At 32.5% G+C, this 22544-nt stretch overlaps 1 protein-coding gene across 6 annotated transcripts in view; it reads right to left on the minus strand.

Annotated features, from left to right (window-relative positions):
• GPHN (gephyrin) overlaps positions 1 to 22544 on the minus strand; it is a 439737-nt gene that overhangs the window by 123703 nt on the left and 293490 nt on the right. For all 6 annotated transcript variants that reach the window (XM_054567416.1, XM_054567420.1, XM_054567421.1 and 3 more), the window contains one exon: positions 6786 to 6828. In XM_054567416.1, coding sequence (XP_054423391.1) covers positions 6786 to 6828 — 43 coding nt within the window. The remainder of the gene's footprint in view (positions 1 to 6785; positions 6829 to 22544) is intronic.

A 22544-nucleotide genomic window follows, 5' to 3' on the forward strand; every position in this document is an offset into this window, starting at 1 on the left:
AAAGGTCTGCAACCAAGACTACTCTACCCAACGAGGCTCTCAATTAAAATGGAAGGTGAAAGAAGAGTTTCCCAGAAAAAAGAAGGATAAAAGAATACATCTCCACCAAACCAGCACTGCAAAATATGCTAAAGGGACTGCTTTAAGGAGATGAAGAAGAGTCTATGAGTACCCAGTTCCTTTCACAGTCACCAATACTTGATATTGCCAATATTTTTAATACTTATTAACTTGCGACAATGACGTGTTATTTTACTTGCTACTTTATTATTTGTTGAAACTAAACCTGTTTTTGTATATTTCTTGCCTATTTTTATCATTTTTAAAAAGCTTTATATGACTTTTTGGAATCTTTATCCAGTTTTTGATTAAAGGTTTGTATAATTTTTTACCTTAAAAAAAGAAAAAAAAACTATTAACCTTTTTTTAGATGTGTTGCAAATATTTTCCTATTCTATTACTTGTCCTTTAACTTTTTTATATGTATATTACTGTATAGTCTTAAATGTTTAATATAGTCATATTGTCAATATTCTACATTATAGCTTCTAATTAGAATATTTTACTTCAGGGTAAGAAAAATATTATTTTGTATTTTCTCCTAAAACTCCTTAGATTTTACATATTGATTTTTAACTCACCTGAATGTTGTTTGAATAATGTGTGAAATAGGGCTCTATATTTGTTTTGTTTCAAGTAATAGTGGTTCATGCAACTTATTTGTTGAATAAGCCTTATTTTCCCCATTGATTTGAAATATAAATTTAATCATATATTACATTGTTAGGCAGATATATACATTTGTTTCTAGAATGTTCATTTAAAAAAAAGAGACATGTGAAATCCCTTACTTCAGTAGTAACTCAATTGAATCATTATATTATTTTCTTGCTGCTGAAGTAGTAAAATCTCAATACATTGAAAAGAAAAAGTTAGTTTTGTCTTTGTATTAGCCCAAACCCAAAGTCTCTATTTTACTTATGTTATAGTTTATTCAAATAATAATCTCCAGAAATTAGCATAGAATTCTACACATAGTTAAATAGAGCAGGATGCCGGTTCCTGAAGTTAGGGTGCAGGTAAATTATTTTGCACCCTATAGATATTTCTGCCTGGATACCTACCATTAGCTATTACATTAGAATGAGAATTGAAACATGACTTTATTATTTCACTGTCTTCATAAACATAACTTTAGTAATCTAGAAAACTCTTGCTTAGGAAGATAAAACTTACAAATTATTTTACTATTCATTTTAGGAATTTCCTGAAAGACTTTTAAATAGCCATCATCAAAGACAGTTTACACACCAAGACCCTTTTAAGCCCTCATCTCCAAATCCTTGCATTAGAGATGGCTTGGATACTTGCTGTAGTGCACAGCTCCTCCCCAGGAATTGAACATACTGTGGGCACAGGGCCCTGGTCTCCACTGCTGGCCATGGGGTAACCTGTTGCAGGACTAGTGATTGGCCTGGCCTGTCTGGCTGTGGGCCCTGGCTGAAGAAGTGGATGGAGGGGAAATTGGGGAGAGGTGCCTAGATTCTGGCACAACAGATCATACTGGTCCTAAATTTAACATTGATATGTTGGTTTCACTTCAGAGGCAAGAAAATGCAAGATAGTGTGTAATAAAAGTTCCTCCAGAGACTAAATACTAAGATTACTTTGTGACTGGGAGTGGAATCTCCACATGCTGTGGCCTACTTCACTGTGAAAATGTAAAATTATCATAGAAGATAAAAGTGAGTTGTAAAAGTGAGCCTCTCATTAAGATTCAAAGTAAGATAGAAGACAATATTAAGATAGCAATACTACCCAAAGCAATCTGTGGATTCATTGCAATACCTATCAAAATCCCAAAAGCCTTTTTCCCTTCCAGAAATGTAAAAGCCTTTCCTCAGATTCATATGGAATGGCAAAGGGCCCTGAGGAGGAAAAACAATATAGGAAAAGAACAAAGTTGAAAGACTTTCACTTCATAATTTCAAAACTTTCTATATATTTAGAGTAATCAAAATACTGTAAGATTTACATAAGGATAGACACAGATCAATGGAATAGAATTGACATCCAGAAATAAACCAATACATCTATAGCAAATTTATTTTTGACAACGATGCTAAGGCCATTCAATGAGAGAAAGGACAGTTTCCCTGAAAAATGGCACTGGGACAACTGGATATCCACAAGTAAAAGGATTAAGTTAGATCCCTTCCTCACACTACATCAACCTTAAACTCAACACTGTAACACAATCTCTTTCTTGGAGTAAAAAAACTAACCATTGGTAGATATCTCTAATAATCCTCTGATACATGTTCCATGTTCTTCATAACTGTCACTCTGGACATTTAACATAAAGACAGTCTTTATTCCTTGTAATATCATTCCTGCCAACTTGATAGGCAGAGTGTACTGAATACTGGAATTGCTTAGATTAAGTATTCTGATGGTTTTCTTCCTTGAAATCCCTGAGTACTCCCCTATTTGTGATGAGATTATAGTTAACTTGGATATTGAAGTTCTCAAGGAGATCAACCCAAAATTGAAGATTTCAATAAGATGCCAGACCTTTTATATTTTATGGGCAAAATTTCAACAAACATAGGAGAATTACTGGGGCTGAACCTATTGAGATTCAAATCAAGCCATCTAAACTTCTACCCCTAAGTGCAAAATAGTCTTCTATTGTTTTCATTTTACAGATGAGATAACTGAGGCAGTAGACAACATACTGCAAGGAGCTTCTTCCAGCATCCATTTTAGCCCATCAGTTTCTTTTCTAAGGGAAAAACAGATTGCTAGCTTGTTAGATAATTTATTTTTAAAAAGTAAGAAAAGTGGGCCTTGATTTAAAAATCAAAATCCTAATCACTCAAGGGAAATTCTGGATTTCTTTCTTCATTCTCAAGCCTCTTTACTTCAAGCTTTACAAGAGGCCTTGTAAGTAAGGAAGGTGCTATATGCTATGATTTAGAGAACAGCAAGTGAGTCACAAGGCTAAATAACTCTTCACTTGAAAGTTTCATGAAATTACAATGACAGTGGCTTAGCTGCTTTACATATAATATTGGCTTCTTATGGAATAATATGTGCTGATATTGGGTAAGAATGTTCTTCTTATTTGCTTGTAGACTTCTCTGGGATCACTGATAATTACTAAAAAACCAGGAAGCAAATAAAGAAGTCAGAAAATTGGGTAATTTGACAAATAACTCTATATATTGTTCTGAAGGCTCCTCAGACTGAGAAAGGGATTTATTCTCTTGGCTTAATTTTGTTTTTTTCTTCCCTCCAGCTTTAATGAGATATACTGGCATACAGGATTGTGCAAGTTTAAAGTGTACAGTATTATAACATGACTGTCATGTATCATGAAATGATCACAACAGTAAGTTTAGTTAACATTATTATCTTATATTGACACAAATATTTTTTTCCTTTTGATAAGAACTCTTGGGATCTACTTACTCTCTTTACAACTTTCGAGTATACCACACAGCAGTGTTAGCTATAGTCATCATGTCATATATTACATCCCCAGTACTTATTTTATATTTGGAAGTTTGTATCTTTTGACTATCTTCATCCAATTCCTTCATCCAATACCTCTGGACCTCTGGTAACTGCAAATGATCTATTTTTCTACGATTTTTCTTATTCCACAATTCCACATATAAGTGAGACCATACAGGATTTACCTTGCTATGTCTGGTTTCACTTACCAAATGCCCTTAAGGTCTATATTTTTGTAAAAGGCAGGATTTCCTTCTTTTTTTTTTTTTTAAATCACAACTTCTTTATCCATTCATTTGTTGATGGACATTTAGGTTCTTTCCATGTCTTGGCTATTGCAAACAAGGCTGCTATGATCATGGAGGTGCAGATATCTTTTTGAGATAGTGATTTTTTCCCCTTTGTACCCAGAAGTAAAATTGCTAGCATGTAGTATTTCTGATTTTTTTGAGGAGCCTCCATACTATTATCCATAGTGTCTGTAACCAATTTACAATTCCACCAACAATGCACAAAGGTTCACTCTTCTCTAATCCTTGCCAGCTTTTATCTTTTGTCTTTTTGATGAAAGCCATTCTAATACGTGTAAGTTGATATCTCATTGTAGTTTTGATTTGCATTTCCCTTATGATTAGTGATGTTGAGCATCTTTTCATGTACCTGTTCACCATTCATATATCTTTTTCTGAAAAATGTCTAGTCAGGTCTTGCCTATTATTAATTGGATTATTATTTTTATATTTTTGTTTTGCTGTTGAGTTGTATATGTTGGATATTAACCCGATATCAGTTATAAGGTTTGCAAATATTTTTCTCATTTCCTATGTCATTTTTTTACTTCATTAATAGTTTATTTTGCTGTGCGGAAGCTTTTGACATAGTTCCACTTGTTGAATTTTGATTGTGTTGATTGTCCTTTAGGTGTCATATTCAAAAAAATCAAACTCATGTAAAGGAGCTTTTTTCCTATGTTTTTTTTCCCTAGGAATTTTAGGGTTTCTGGTCTTACAGTTAGGTTTTTAATCTATTTTGAGTTAATTTTTGTGAGTGGTGTAAAATAGGTGTCTAGTTTCATTCTCTCATATGTGAATATCCAATTTTCCCAGCATCATTTATGGAAGAGACTATCTATTTTATATTGAGTATTCTTGGCTCTTGTGTCAAATATTAATTGATTGCATATGCTCTTGATTCTGTTCAATTGGTCTCTCTCTGTTTTTATGCAGGTACCACATTGTTTTGAAGGAACAATAGTAAAGGAACGATAGAGACATACAAGAAGGATCCATCATGTTGCCTGGGGAAAACTCAGAGAAGGCAACACAGAGATCACAGGAACTCAGTCTCAACAAATAAGAATTTTATAGGATAACAAGGGGAATTGATATTTTATGCAGCAGGGGAAAGGGTCCAAAGGAATAGAGGCAGGACATAGTATTGAGACGACAGTGAACTGCTAATAGGGTCTATATGACTGCAATATAGTAATACATGGCAAAGGAAGAGCTAAAGCGAGGTAAAAGAAAACTAAATAAGCAATGAGATATTGAAGTTAGGGAGTTCAGACTGAGAACAGCTTATGGGGATGAAACAGTTCTAGGTGTGGCTATTGGCATGAATATAAGTTAATAAAGTGGGGTTCAGAGGAAAGAACTTTAACTTACCAAAGTCATAGAACTATGAGGCTATGATGTTAGATGGGCTCTCTACATTGGTCTAAATGGCTATATGGACCACCTACATGACAATTTCACTCTAAAAAACCATGATCAGGAAAACCTGGACCTTTGTGATGTCCAGCCAAAATGATTAATAGCCAATAAGCCAGGAGGAGCATTAACTGAAATTAAAGGCAGTCTTAACAACACAAAGATCCATGAGAGGTGAAAAAGTGTTCAAGAAGTCTGTTCTCTGTAAGAAATTATTTTTGTTCCTAATCACCATAATCACTATCAGTTTATCCGTCATCATTTTAGGATCAACCATAAATGGGAATTGTACAGTAATCATCATAAGATGTCATTTTAAAATTCATTTATACCTATTTTAGTGAATATTCAATCAGTCCCTTGACTCTTAGGTTTCTTAACCTTAGTGATGGGACTATAGGACTTTACATCTCTTATAAATGGAGAGCCTTCTTCAGATTCTGATGTCTTCCAAATGTTGTGGAAACTCACAAAAGTATAGAGCTGTTCACATTTATTTTTGTATAACTCTGATATAAAGGTCCTGAGCAAACAACTGCAACGTGCTTGCCTATCGACCCAAGGGCTTCAAACTAAGGTAACAGATTCACAACACAGAAACTGGAAAATTTTACACTAAAGAAATTAAAATAAAAATTTCATTTTTACCTATTTGAAGTGCTCCAATTATATTTTGATTGTTAAATACTAAACATTCTACTGGAAATATAAATCATCCTATTTACTAAAACTTCCAGTAACATGTGTAAGTATCAAATAGACCCATTTCAGTATGATCTAACTGTACTTCCTCTCTTGATAAAGATTGGGAAGAAGAAAGGATGATACCATTAATATTAAGTGACAGAGAACAATATTAAAATAATTAGCATTTATGTAGCGCTTTTCTTGTAGGATTCCAAACCTTTTAATGGGACAACCTTCAATGTCACATCGTTTCAAGGATACAGGTAAGGAAAAGCTATTTAGAGTTCTTTTTTATAAAATAAGAAAATGAATGATGCAAAAAGTTAAATGACTTGCAAGTTAGTGTTAATAGTAATCAAACAAAAAATAAAATAAAATAAAGGACTCTTCATCTATAGCTCAGGGCACTATTTTTAAAACATGCGCCTGTGAAGTAAAGAGCTTTAAAAAATTCATATTCACAAAATGATTACAATGTATCCTCTTAGGAGTCACTTTTTTTTTAATTAGAGCCTTTAGTGAATTTATATTATTATTATTTTCAGTTAGTCTGTTTTTAAATAGCTTTTTGGCAGTGGGCAATGAAAGAGGGCTCTCGTCTTAGAATCACAAAGGAGCTCATTACTGCCCTAGCTGGGACTGACATCAAAGTTTTGCTGTCAGCTTGCAAAACAATTAAAATTGGGAAACATCCATTAATATACTGATACTAATAATTTTAGAAGGTAAAATCCCTAATATTCATATTCTTGATATAAATGTTACCTATTACTTTCTTCATTCACCGGCCAAAATGTTATTTTTAGTTCTCATTCCTCTTGAACCACAAGCTCTAATTCAGTAGCCCATCTAAAATAATGACATACTTACTGGCTCTGAGAATGTTCTCCTTGCTGCTGCACCTGGACTGGACCTGTAGAGAAAGCATAAACTCAGTAATTTAGGGCTTAGAACATAGATAGCCAGATACGTATGCATTCCTAGTGGGCAAGCTCCTGAGGTCTAGGAGCAAAGGTTTTATATATCTCAGATAGCATAATATGTTACATAAATTTGTTACATTTGTTATATATATTTTATATTATCCTTTCTTTACTTTAAACAACTGTTTATAGAAAAAAATTTGGAGTATAATATTATAAATGTGACAGACGTAAAAACCAAAGGCAATTTTTTATTGATATGTATTTGAAATTAGTATATAGAAAAGAATTCAAGTTATCACATATTCAGTTGTGAAAACAGACCCTTAATCTTAAGGCATTATGAATATCTCTTGACTAGAATACTGCAGTTCAAGTAATAAAGTTGTAATAAAATATTCTATTGTAGTCATTTTTGGTTGTATATGTTAATAAGACAAAAAAAGAAAAATCTTCAGATCCAATATTTATATGTGATTTTAGTGACATTTGTTATTTATTATATTTATTAATATTGGTTATAAAAGATGTTTTTGTTGGATATCAATGATTTTGAACATATTTATTTACCAGTTCTTAGGTGTGTATACAGTTTATCAATCAGAAATCCTTAGGCTTTGATTAAAATATTTTATCTCAAAGTGGAACATTCTTTTAAATGCTACAAAGTTGTTGAATTCAAGAGCCACACTGAATGGCACTACCACTTGTTAATTTTAGAAGAAATTGTATTTAAACTCCACACCTCTTTTTCCCATTCCACAGCAGCTTGCCCCAAATGGGTATATACACAACAAATTAATTTCTATTGCTTAACACAATCTACTATTGTAATGAAACAACTTATGAAAGGAATGTTGCAACTTAGGGTGGGTTATGGTTGTCCTTCCCTGAAAAAAGCAATTGTTAATGCTTAAAAAAAAAAATAAAAAAAAATATCACAAACATACACACAAGAAAAAAAACACACACACACACCAAAAAAAAAAAAAAAAAAAAAAAAAAAAAAGGAAGAAAATAAAAGAAAAAGAAAAACAGGGCGAAAAATAATTCCAGATGTTAAACTTATTCTCTTTTGGCCCAGATTGTTTAATTAATTTTAAATATACTAGAAAAAAGGAGCTAATCTAAAACAGTATTTTTATATTCTTTTACTCAGAAATTTTATTGAGGAACAATTCTGGACCAAATGGGAAAGAAATTAATGACTACTTAAAACAATACAGGGAAGAAAACACGAGAGCGAGGAGAAAAAAAGAGAAGAGAGGGGTTCGAGGGGGTAACTCTAGTAAATAGAAAAGAAAGTATGGGTGTACAGAAGGGGACAATATGTAAATGCGGAATGCTCTGCTACTTCTTATTGAAAATTCATACCAAGAAGGTAAGAATGACTAATGAACTTGCTGCAAGATAAACAAGCAAGTTGGCATACCATGAAATGAAAATAAGTGTAACTACACCACTACAACCTTAAAGGAGAAAATAAACAAACACTAATAGAAAAATTAATAGACAAGCTTAATAAAGAGATAAACTACGTTTTAAAAAGCGATTCAAAGAACACAAGAGAAAGCTAAAGAGTGAGAGAAAAATCTGGGAGAGAGAAGAAAAAGAAAGGGGAAAATGTTTAAAGACAAAAACAGAGTTCAGAGAAGTCAAATGGAAGTCAAGAAAGTCTTCAACAAGATGTAGAAACAGAAGGAGCCCAAACCCATAACGCAAAGCAATGTTTGCGAATGGAAAGCAGCTCCTTTGATGAGTAATAGTTACTCTTAAGTCGTAGCCTCTATTCCTCCAGAGTTCATCTTTAAGCCCTTCCAATCTAGAGTGGAGCTAGTGTATGGATAGAAACAAGAGATTTATAATGAACAGAACAGTTCAGATGAGTAGTTCAAATTGTCTCATCAAATGTTTCAACAGATTTGTATAATGTCTAAATGGAAATGGTGGTGAAATACGAGCTGGCTTTACCAAAATAACAAAACAAAAAACAAACCCAAACTAAAACAATAAAAGGACACTGTCTTCCTTCCTTCAGTGGCTTAAAAAATTAACAAGAAGTTCATTCATAGCATAAATTTAATAACTAAACTTAAATTTTGCTTTGTGGCACCTCAGTTTAGAACTATATATTTCAAATTGTTTTGGAAGAGAAATTTGGATGATAAAAACAATTCAATTCCCTGAATCTGGGGTATTTATTTAGGTTCACAAATTGCCAACAGCAGTATAACCAATATTTTCTCATTTATGGTACACTGGGTATTTGACCCAGAGTTGAGGGAAATCACTTTAAAAATAAATAATTACATAAACTTTACTTTTGTGACCTTGAGTATATATGTAAAAAAACTGAGGAAAATAATTAAAAAAACTTAAAGATATTTATGCATGTAGCTAGCAGATGTCCCTCTCTCTTACACTATGTTTATGTATTTACTTCATTTTGTAAAATCCCAACGTAGAGATTTTACCTAACTCACAATGAAATGGAATTTACTTGAAAGAATAAAGTTGAGAAACAACTATTCTTGTTATTATACGTATGAACTATAAAGAAGATAACACACGTCTGTCTCAAGTTTAATGGTTTTTTTCCTTCTTATCTTACCCTGGCTTTTTATTCAATGGAAATAAAAAAGAAGTTTGAAAAATAAAGCCAAGATTTTGAAGCTTAATACCAATTTTTCAGGAATTAAAAATGAAAGGTATGGTACTGGATTATTTATTACTTTATTCTATTGGAATACGCCTGACTTGATGGTGTTGACAATGAAGTTTCCTTTCAACTGGAATAAAAACTAAAACAATGTGTAGAAACAGTATATTATATTAAAGTCAATGGAGGAAACAAAATATACAAGAGACTTACTGAAAACATAAGTATTCATTTACTAATCAAGACTGCTTTCAGACATCAAATAATTCATATAATTCATTTCAACATGTGTTTACATGTCTAATATAATTTTGCTGAGGATCACAATGTCTATTAACAAGTCTTAGAGTCATGAAATAGAAAATAAAATGGGGGAGAGCACATAATAAATGGTAAGGGGAAAAGTGAAAATGCTTTAAACAAAGCTGAGAAAATTTTAACAAACAACCACAATCTTTAGATACAGTTAGAGAAATTACTTACCTTATGCTTAGGTCATAACAAGAATAGCACAGTGTTTAAAGTCAGCTCTTCATTATGGGAGGTACAATTGAAAGCCATAGGTTATAATAACATGAATTGCTACACAGAAATGAAGACTTTTTCAGCCCAACATGAAAAGCTAACTCTTATGGGAGAACATTTCAACTTATGTTTAATGCAACATGAATAACAATTGAGGGTGTAAACATCAAAACACATGAATCTCACACCAATAAGAGAGATACGGCCCAGTCTCTCAGGAACACAGAGGATTTAATCTGTGACCATAATCTGTGACACATAAGGAAAGGCACATCACTCTAACATTTAAAGATGCATGCATGATGTATAACCATCCACTGACAAGCTTCCACCCCAACCCCCATCCCACTCGTACATACACAAGCCCACTAAGATACAGGGAAAGAATGTAGTGCCAAGCTGTTATGAAGAAAGCAGGACACACAGAAGCGCAGCAGTGGTTATGTAATTTGAGAGGTGTTCTTCCCTTAAACCATCCCATCACCATGCTCATTTTAAAGAAGCCAGGAAAAGACCCTCTTCAATGCTGCAGTAGCTACGAGCCCCCAGCATGAAGCTAGTATGTGGAATTTTGATCACCGTTCCCTGCGATGTCAGGGGCTCTCCAGTGGAAGCCAGATGTGTAACACCAGTTAGTGGGGTACAATGTGTGAATAACAAACACCCTTTCCCTTCTGCATCTCACAGAAGTGAGGAAGGAGAGAAACATAAAATAAAATCCACATTAAGAATAGGTTCATAACAATATAAAGAGGTATAAATATTAAAATAAAGATTATATTTGATGGCAGGTTAACACAACTTAGGTTTCTTAAAAATTGTCTCTATTTTTCGGCTCACCAGGCTAATATGTATTTTTTTTCCCTATAAACACTTGAAATAAACTAATTAACACAATATGACTCACTGAAAAATTCTGAGCAGTTAGTCAAATGGGGTTAAAGTCAAGAACAAAAGAAGTCATCTTTGAGGGATGTTAAGAAAGCCCTCTCTATTTTTAGCATAATTTTACTGGTCAGCAAGCATACTTAAAATTAGAAATTAAGGTTCTATATATCTGCTTACTCATGTAATCTGAGAAATTCTATGGCAGTTTTTTAAAACACCCAATTTAAACTTTAATCTTTTTATATTTTGAAAAGCAAACAAGAAAAAGCTATATATTTAGAAACATTACTGACTTCCCTACGTACTTTTCTCTACTGTCAATAAAATATGGGCCATTCCTGTTCCTGTTAATAATAAGGTAATATCAGCTCATTAGGAAAAAATTCAAATTTGCTTTTCTATAATTGATGATAGTAGTTAACTTCATCTATTTTATTTTTTGTATGAGATGGATTTTGAGTTATGTATGGCATGCAATTTAGTTAGCAGGTTTTTAATTGCACAAAGATCATTTACTTATATTACCATTTTCTCTCCCTCATCCTATTCTTAGCAGGCCAGAATATCTTCACTTTCTTGTTAGCATGTCGTTTTTATTTTTGGCTCTGGGTCATTCTTTAATCTCAGTTTCCTCATAGGAACAATAAAGACCATAGAGCTCAAAGGAAATCATACAAGTATCAGTGATTTCAGCAATCAAGGTGGAAACAAAGGTCAGGAATTGTTATCAGGGGAGCCACTGACCGTTGTGAAATAACTCTGTAAGTGCACACTCTTATTCTAACTTCCTCATCAGTTCAAAATGGAGGCAAATACTTATTTTTAATTGAAAGGAAGAAATGCATCCATGTACAGTTATGTATTTCAATAGGGATAGACCAAGTCATAGCCATATGGCCATAAGTACTGGTTGGAAAGCAAGCCATACTAATCTAAGGCATGGAGCAAAATCTGAACTAATTCCTCTATAATATTCTTTTTACTCTTGAACTCTTAGATCTTAGCAAGCTGTTTCCTTTCTCTAGAATAACCTATTGCTTATTTTCTGATCTAAATACTACTTGTCTTTTAAGACCCAATCTAAAGAAGAAAATATCCAGCCTAAATTATACCAGGTGCAAAAAATATTGCCCGAATTCCTTAATCAGGAATAATTTCTTCTTTCCCTAAACTCTTTTAAAAGCCTTATTGAGGTACAATTTACCTACCATAAAATTCACTCATTGTAAGTATACAGTTTTATGACTTTTAATATATTTATATGGCTGTACCACTATCACTAACAATCTAGTTTTAGGTTTACCTAAGCTCTTAAAGCTTCTTCCCTGAACTAATACTCCAATTGTTGATGCAGGTCCCAAAATATGTGGTAGGTTCTGAAGGGAAAGGACTTGACTTTAATTCTTTTTATATTCTCTTTCTACCATGTCAAACATAGTGCTTTGTACAGAGTAAATATTTGCTAAATTTGAATATTTATTCTGTAGTAATTATAGTTTTTCAATCTCAGATTAAAAATGATTTTTATAGTATCACTATGATCATAATCATTCCTGTACTAGCTTAAAAATAATTTTTACTTATTTGGGTCTGCTAATACTAAGAGATATAATATGAAGAGTATGTGGATTTTATCTAAGAAATATATGGGCACCCTACAGAATGATTTTAAAAGTTTGGAAAACTTATTACTATTTTTATTACTTAAGGTTATTAAATAGTGACATGTGGAGTACAATAAAAGATTATTCTATACCAAAGGTTTCCATTCAGGTTAAGAAGATTATTTTCTAAAAGACCAGGATATTCTGTATCTCATACAGCCAGATTACTAGAATGAGAGGTAATAAAGATTTTTGATGCATCATGGCCCCTTTCACTTTAATTTTTTAATGTAAGAATAATCTGTTTTTGAAAGAACTTCACTGAATGCCATTTACTCATAAAAATAAGAGAATAGAAAAAAAAGAACCCCGTTGGCATTTACTCAAGATTATTTGCCTCTTTAGCCTACCCCAAAACAGGTTTGATTTAAACATTAGGCAGCAACTCTACAATCTCAGAGTCTTAAATCTTATTTCTTTATTTTCCCACTTCTTATAGCAAACATGGATGACTGGTATAGAAAAGCCCTCTTCCATAATTCCATTCATTCACTTTATTTATAAATTAGGATCCAAGTATTTGGCTCTTCTGAGCCTAATGACTACTCATTTGTGTTCAATTAGATTTATGATATCACAACACATATGCAACTGAAGAACTCAAAATTCTGGTTTATTTATGATGTAAAAGGCAGCATAATAATGGGAATGTTCAGTGGTATGGTTTCTAACATTGTTCTTTCCTTTTCTTAGCTGTGTGGCCTTAGACACAACAATCAACATCCATAAAATGGGGCAAAATTAAGTGGGGTAATGTATGTGAAAGTGGAAACTATTACAAATAAAAAAGAGCAATACAAATCTGTCATTATTATTATCATCTTTATGTGGATTTTAATTCACTTGCATTGTATACTGGTAGAATCTGAGGCACAATGAGAATGTAGACTTTGCTCCAGATCATGCCATGAATCAATCGGTAACAATATAATTACCAAATCTCTAGACTAAAGCTTCAAAAAGGGCTGAGTAAAGGTCTGAGGTTACCTCTGCAAGGATTAATCTAATTTTGTTTTGTATGATTTTAGTCAAGTTATCTCATTTTTATGGGACTTAGTTTCCTCAACTGCAAAAATGAGGATATTTCCAGAGGTTTCAACTGAGGTCAATGGACCCCTAGAGAGAACCTGTGAATACAAGTCAGAAGGGCCCATTCACAGGAATGAAGAGAAAAAACCTGTAATTTTTATATACACCAACCTAAATAAATTTGAACATTTTCTTTCATTATGTGCTTAGGTGACAAGCCACAGTAATGTTAGCAGCTATTGTTTTAAGGTATTATGAGCACCTTAAAATATTGTGATGTTCATCAAGATTTCAAATTACAGTAGTTTAACAACTTGCTCTTAGGTTTTTATTATTTAATGGATTTATAAAGCAAAATTATATCATAATTTATTTTTATACATATTTTGATAATAATTTCAATTTTGTTTTCTTTGTAATCCTATGTATTCTATTTCATATATTTAAATTATTCTTTTTCTGCAGAGTGTAGGCTTTGCCAGATTCCTATATGGGTCCATGGGAGAAAAAAGGTTGAAAAAAACTCAGAACAAGATAATTTCCAAGCTTCCTATTATGTGTAGAATTCTGTGGCTCTAAGAAACCTTTCCCACTTCCATCTGCTGCCCTTTATTAAATCATATATAAAAGAAGTCCTTTTTTTGGAAAAATTATATAAAATTGGTCTCTGAATTAAGAAATCGCTCATTTACTAGGTCCTCTACAAAACAAAAAAGGAATATGGTTATCAAAAAGTTATAAAGACCTCAGACAAAAAGAAGAAATTCTGCTTCACTCTTTTCCCACTGGTTTAGATAACTAGTTAAATAGACTAATCATTTAACAGTCATCACATTTAAAACTCTCTAACCAAAGATAAACACACACACACACACACACACACACACGCACGCACACACGCACGCACGCATGCCCTCTATAGCTAGTTACTCTTTGAACTCTTAGTTATGTGCTGATCACAGAGAGCAACATAACATAAGCCTTTGAAGGTGCACAGACAATATTTATAAGTGATACAATTTACAAATCTTTTCTAGAGGATCATTCTTAAATATTTTGCCACTGTTGTGTAATTATTATTGTCTTACATTCCCCTGATTTTCTTAAGTCTTGGGTAAATGTAAGTATTTTTTTTTTTCCAGCATTGTCCTCTTCCAAAACAAGCTGTAACTGACAGGTTACAGAGATAATGAAGTAAATTATAATTACCATTGTAAATCAAAAACCTACTTATGCTGTTTCATAGGTAAAAATTGGTGAGTTTCTTATTCCTAAAGAGAACAGTATAATATGTAGAACATTTCTAAGAATAAAACTGGTTCCCACCATGTCTCAAGGGAATATGAATCTGAACATCAATGACTATTATTAATGTATTTCCTATGTATGTTTACTTATAAGTTGAGCCACTCTCAATTTGGTACCAACAGTATTTTTGAGTTGATGTTCTGAGAATTTTAATGTTGATTATGATAAACATGAGGAAAATATACTACCTAATTTTATATGTAAAACAAAGCTAAATAACATTTTTAGACTAATAAGGATTTAGGGTTATTCATGACACCATTTGCAAATCTTCAGATGAATAACTGATTATTTTACCGAGAAATTTATAGATATTCTAGAGATGAGAAACAGGGATTGTTACCGGCTTTAGATCACAAAGTAAAGTAATGTAGGCGAGCAGAATATGCCACCAAACATGTTCCACTTTGGCATGTGGATTATTTTGAGATAAGGCAACCAAGACCCAGCAGATTCAAGAAAAACTTTACCTCTCTCTTACTTAAAACGAAAAGAATTTAGATAGGGGGCCTGATTCAGAGAGAGAGAGAGAGAGCTATTACCGGAAATAACTTTTATTTGAATCTATCCGTATGGCAGGACAAATATCTGCTCTTCGTTTTGTGTTGTGAATTACCTCGTCCTCTTTGAAGCCTGAGGCCCCCATTCCTTTTCTTGGCTCAGGAGGGCATATAAACCTCAACTGCCTCTCTTGTCATTGGGCCTCATATTTTTATTTGATTCCCATATACACAAAATTAATTTTTTCCTCCTGTTAATCTGTCTTATGTCAATTTAATTATTAGACCAGCCAAAGAACCTAGAAGAGTAGAACAAAAATTTATCTTCCCCAATATTAGCAACAGAACTTAGCTCTCTCGACTTCCGAATTCATTTTTTCTGCACAGTAGTAGATGACCCTGTCTTTTTAATCTATGAATGGCAACTACTGCATTCCTAATCATGAATTTTCATTGCCCTTTTGCTGCTATTTCTTTTAGCAATGAGAACTACTTAGAATAGGCATGTGAAAAGAAAAACTGGTGCGATGAAAGGAAGTTTGGGAAGTAGCAATCTAAAGCCAGATTGCCTGGAGATGAATCTTGGCTCTATCATTATTAGATGTATAATGCTGAATAAGTCATAATCTCTCTAAATCTTTGTTTCCTTATGTATAAAATGAAAATAATAGCAATACCTATTTCATATGGTTGTTAAGAAAATAAGATAGTATGTGTAAAGTGTTTGTTTAGAAGATTATTTGGCCCAGAGTGAATGGGATATGAGTATTAGTTATTAGTATGTTTGTTACTATTATCACTCTTCTGTTTGGATGATGTTCTGGACCTGCAATAAAGAGTGTTAACTACAGTAATTTCTCTTGTGACTTTGGCAGCTCTCATAAGTAAAATCAAGTAAGACCAATTTAGATCAAACTAAGTATTTGGAAAAAAGTTTAAAAAAGCACTGATAAATTTTATGAAAGAGGCAAAGAGATAGATACAGTCAAAAACATAAAAACCTGAATTACTGGGCATTTGTAATTATTATTATTTTCTGACATTTCTGGAAGAACATCACATAGGATTTCGTTAAACATGAATTTTGAAATAATGAGTTTCTAACTAGATTTGATGTTCTCCTTCATTTTCACTGAAGGGTAGCAGAACATGCCACCCCAAAGTGTGCCCCTTTGGCATAAAGATTATTTTGAGTTTATTATTTTGAGAAACAGCAGATACAGAAGACGCTTTGAAAAAAGAGTTAAAGTAATCCTTTTGTATGGGAAATTTACAGTACTATTTATAAAACAAATCTCCATTTATAAGAGTATCTCCATCTCTGTACCTAAAAGAGAAGGATGACTCTAAATCACGAGAATTTTATCAATGAAGTAGGCACTAATTTAAATTTGCATAACCAATCTTAACTCTTGCTTACAGTGCTTTTCCTACTAACCTCTCCCAGATTGGCCTCCCTGCCCCTACTTTCCTTTTGTCTTTAGCTGAAGATAGTTTAGGCTAGTGATTTCAACTGATGTGCTGTGGCACAATGGTGTTCAGTAAGAGGTACAATGGTATGCCATAAAAAATTTTAAAACATGCAATATCTGATTATTTAGTCTACAGCACTGAACCCTTTTCTCTTAGGTTGTCAAATAAAAAAATGACAACAGCCAGTACAACAATGGCCATCCAATATTAATGAATCAAAATTATGCCTATTTTTGTCATATCAGTTAAAAACATGTTTTTGGTGTATCATAGAATTTTAATAATTAGTTTACATGTGCCATGAGATGAAAAAGGTTGAAAATCACTGATTTAGGCTACTCATTTTTCCTTGGGCATTTTCCAAGTATAAAAGAGGTATACACGTTCATAAATTTGTTTGTTTTTCTCTTACTAATTTTTCATCAGAGTGGGGGTCTCAGGCAGAGTGGGGTCTCAGGCAAGACCTCAAACATACTAATAAAAGTAGATGGAAAATTATTTTCCTCCCCTACACATTCTTAAGTGTCATATTGTATCACTTATTTATTCATTAAAAAACAAACAAACAAAACTACTGCTTCTACTGGGTATAATATGCTATGTAAGAATTTGGCTGCATTGTTTTCCTTCTATATCAAAGACTGGTATATTGCAATATTGGTTTGAAAGTTATGACTTATTTCTCTAAATGCTTATCTAGCATTCATAAGCACATGGCAGATGTATAAAGGCAAAGGCATTTCTATAGTATTACTAAAGTAGCAATGGTTCAGAAAATGTTTAGGAAGCTCTTTTGAAGACTGGGGATAAGAGCTAAGTTTTCTGAAGTCTTATATTGCAATCCATTTGTGGGATATATTATGATTTTATTCAAGCTTCTCATGATCTAAACAAGTAAACAGTTAACAGACATAGTTTGAAAGTATTATTAGACTCTCATTTACATTATGTATATCCCTTCTATTTTCTCTGAAGTCTCAAGTTTTAGATGTCTGGGCTAAATCAAATGGAAAGAGAAAATCCACTGCCATTAAAACAGGGCTTTTAGCTTACAGAGGAGGGATAACTATGTTAAAAGTTCATTTTTTTAAAAAAAGGTAAACTCATGACTTATATGAATATAAAATGAATGTGTGTCAAAGACTTTTATCTAAAGTATTAATGAGAGAACCAGGAATGTGTTCTAATTGGTTCAAAAGAGAATTAGAAAACCACATGCATGAACCATCAGGAATATTGAATTGAATTTTCAGATCAGTTGAGCAAAAATCGACTGATTCTCCAAAAGGACACAATGTGCATTTCCATGATTTAGGATCATTTGCATTACTATTAATATGCTATAACTTAATGTTATATGATAGCATTTTAATTATTTCTTTCTGTTAAATGTTAACAGCAATTAACATGGGGGAGTTCAAAAGTAATTTATTTTCTCTTTGCTTATCCATATTCACTGAACATGTGAAAAACAAGACAAACGTTATTGAAAATGAAAAAAAAAAAGAAACTGCTGTTGAAAATGACAGACATTTGCTTTTAAAAATTTTTCTAAAATTCAAACCCCTTAGGATAGACTGACCATTATTTTATTTGTTCAAATTGTTGATAGATTTGTTCTGAACCATCAAAACATCCTTTCTGAGTCCTTCATCTGCATACATAACTGCAATACAATATTTAGGATTAGTTTAGAGTCTGTAATCACAGAACAACTTTGAAGCTAACTGGCTTTAGAAATCTGTATTCATTAGCATTGTGTTTTAACTCAACAAAGCTGAAAAAGGAATATGTATTCTTTTCATAAATAGTCTTCTATATGGTAACTATATGACTTAAACATTTTATAGGTAGAAATGTTAGGCCTCATTAATTTATGCTGGTTCATCTAGATTACCTCTCCCATATTCCTGTGAGCTAGTTGGCCTAGAATATAAGAACAGCATATGGCTGGGTTGCCATATTTAAACACTAAAGCAGTTATGCTCACCCCATTTTGTTTCTTTATAGCAAACTGAGATACACCTATTCATTTTAACAACAGTTATTAAAGTTCATACTCTTTCTCACTGGCTGAGATGGGTTGGGGATTCATTGAAAAGAGGAAGGAAAATAAGAAACAGGTAAGGATTAAAAAAAGATACGTAGTGTCTATTTAAAAAGACATATTAACACAAGGAAAGGAAAAAGAAGCACAGAAAAGAGTAAAGTGAGGGAACTGTAGTAAAAAATGGGTGAATGTAAATGAGGTAATACCAGAATATGGATTTTTATAGGTTATTTTTCTCTTTGCATTTCTTACTTCAATCTTTAAAACACATGGCAGACTTTAAAAGCAGCAATATTACCTGTGATCTGATTTTATCTTTGGAAGTTAATAGGCTAGAGTCAAAAGGCATAGCTTATAAAATTTAAAAAGGTGTATGTGCCAGAGAAATAATAGGTATTTTGAACCACATCATGACTTTAGAACAGCAAAATATCTTTTTGTGGAAATTTGGAACTTCAAACATTAAAGCAATGATGTAGTACAACAATATATATCAGGAGAGATGACTAAATAAAGAACGAGTAGATAGATAATTCTAGCTGGGAAATATTTCAGACAAAAGTCTTGAAAACCAGCTCGGTCATATCTAAAGTTAATTACAAGCGAAAGGATAGTGATATAGATGGACTGAAACAGTGGTATCTATATGTCCAAGAACACTTCAGAAATGCTATAATCACTGACCTATATATAGCAAGGCTCCAGAGACCCTTGCTATATATAATGGTGGCAGTTGAGGTTGAATGAATAACCCAAGATTATTTTGAATTGTCTTTTGAACTCTTAAACTGTACTACGTGGCTCTAAATCATGAACGAGGGACATTACAGACAAACTTGCTATTTATAAAGGGAAATGAGCTAATGGAGCTCATTTAGGTAATTCTGAGCTTCTGGTCATGTATTTTTGTTTGTTTGTTTGTTTCAACTTCATTAGATTCCATATCAAAAGCTGGAGTAAACTGACAGTTGTGTGGTTCAATTACTGTACTTACATTGATTTTCTTTGGGAACATACTGATAAATTAAGCAACACTTAATAATTCATATCCATAAAAATGATTTGGGAATGCAAAGACTCAATGCCCAATTTCAGGAACATTCACTTGTTTCCCATATTTTCAAGATAAAACTTTAATGTGAAAGGAAAAAAGGAATATATTTTTTCTACTTAGAAAAACAGCATCTAGTTTAATTTATTTTCTAGTAAATAAAAATGCATACACAAAAAAAGGTGAATGCTTACTGGAACTAATGAAGGGTACTGATCACATGATCATTAAATCAATGCTTCTAATACACAATGAAATATTAAACGCAATTGCAAGGAAAATATGACCAGCAACACTGAAAGGAAAAGAAATCAACAGAGACAAGAGGGAAGGAGGAGGGGGCAGGGAAAGGGACAGGAAGGGGAAAGTCAAGGAACATATAGCAAGGACTCATGGACAAAACCAAAGGGGAATAGCTGAGGGAGGGAAGAAGGGAGGGGGCAAGGGAAAGTGGTGGGGGGGGAGGCAGAGACAAATGTATTTAAAAAATAAATAAATAAATAAATAAATAAATAAATAAATAAATGCTTGAAAAGAAAAAAAAAGAGAAAAAAGAAATAATAGAAATAGGTAAGAAATATACAAAAACACGTTTAGTTTCAACAAATAATAAAGTAACATGAAAATAAATAAAAAAAACAATTGCAAAGTTTGTTTAAAAAGCAGTTTGTAACTGTCATGGATATGATGGAGTTAAGTCTTATTTAATATATTTAAAGCTGTACGATTAGGCTGTAAAATTGGATGATAAGATGACTGAAGTCATTCTTATTTGACCCAAACCACTTCAGATTCTGAGCCAAATATTTGAGGTTGAAGACTGACTCCACATTTTCTCATACAACTGCTTTCAGGTCTCAATGGCCTCATTTTTTCTCTTTCCTACTCTTCACTCGTGCATTCTTTGAAGGGTTGCCTACCTCCACAACTGAGAAGTACCAGTGACTAATTTAGCAGCATCTGATTGCAGAAGATGATTTTTCCCTCAGTTCTCACTTTTATTGCTGGGGAATTCCTTTATCCGTCAAGTACTGTACAGAAGCTCATCATCTATTGCTGCAGCTTCAATATTAAATTCAAAGGGCTAAATTACTACAGGAATTTTTCTTTCAGTGCAGATATACAGAGCAGTTTTCTCCAAGAGCCATGTATTAGTTCATGTCATACTTCTCAACAAGAACAGTTAGGCATGGTAACTCAAACAGAATTAGATTTAATGGCTGTGTACTGGTATAGCAGCAAGTTGCTAAAGGGGAAACAACAACAACAACAAAAACAACAACAAAAACAAAAGAGCAAGTCCAATTTTTATGAATGACTCTAGGCAATGCTGAGTGCAGAATGGCATGAGCAAAATTTCAAAAATAGACCCTTCTTATCCTAGGGCAAACTTAGAAATAGAACAAGGAAAACTGCTAATATAGTTGCAAACTATGGCTATAAAAGTCCATGTGAGTCTGAACTCCATTCATGGTTTCATGGAACATGAATCCAAAAATATCTTTAAGGTCTTTCTGAATTCACTCTTGTTCTATAAGTTGCTGTTTGTGCTCTGCAACTATTTAATAGGAGAAATTCAGAATAAGTGAACTATACTTTAAATACTGAGTCAGAAAACAGAATTAAAAACCAGTGCTTGTTTTCCTTTTCTCCCTATCCTCTCTTTTCCATCCTCCCTCCTCTCTTTCTCCTTCTTTCTTAAAATGCAAACATTTGAGCATCAACATACTTTCTTTTTCTCCACTCTCAATTTCAAGGCATATATTCAATATTAGTTTCCCTATGTATAATACAGAGCCAGCTCTATTTTATTATAAAATAGTGTTATTTTATATAATAACCTTATTATGGTCATGATTGTTTTCTGTAGTATCAAAAGTCATGTGAAAATTAAGTCAAAAGCACTTTAAATGGGAGATTCACAAATTCAAGCACATATATTTCAAAGGCTGTATATGATTTCAATTTGTCATCCAATACATTGATACTTACTTCTGTACATAAAATACCTCACAAACTAAACATGAGTTTGGATCCACAAAACATTTAAGCTGAAAGAAATCAGTATGATAAAATGAGCATACATATAAAATACCCTGACATCAATACATGTAATTTTACAAGTTGAACTTTTCAAAGCTACTGGAAAGGACATTAACATACATTCTCCATTTTTATTTCTAACTTAGCTTATTGATGATGATAGTGTACCTTGTAGGAAAACCCTCAACACTTCTCTATAGTTCTTAATTCTGTGATTCTTGTTAAAATGAGATTAAAATAAAAATTCTGTCTTAGATGCTATGAAAAAATGATAAAAAAGAATTAAAAAGCTCTAGAATAGGCATACCACTATTAAGATTGTGAACATTATAGGTTAATTTACCTATATGATAGATGGAATTGTAAAATAAGGAAACATTTATTAGCAAATACAAATGAGAGGCTAAAATATGTGGGAAAGACTATCAGTATGATTAAAATGGATTCCACAGAATTCAAAATATGCCCTTATATAGAACTGAGTGGACTTAAAATACATTTATCACATTCCTTTTT

The sequence above is a fragment of the Pteronotus mesoamericanus genome, unplaced genomic scaffold, assembly GCF_021234165.1.
Source record: "Pteronotus mesoamericanus isolate MK-2021 breed Mesoamerican mustached bat unplaced genomic scaffold, CSHL_Meso_final contig_182, whole genome shotgun sequence".
In the NCBI taxonomy this organism is placed as follows: Eukaryota; Metazoa; Chordata; class Mammalia; order Chiroptera; family Mormoopidae; genus Pteronotus; species Pteronotus mesoamericanus.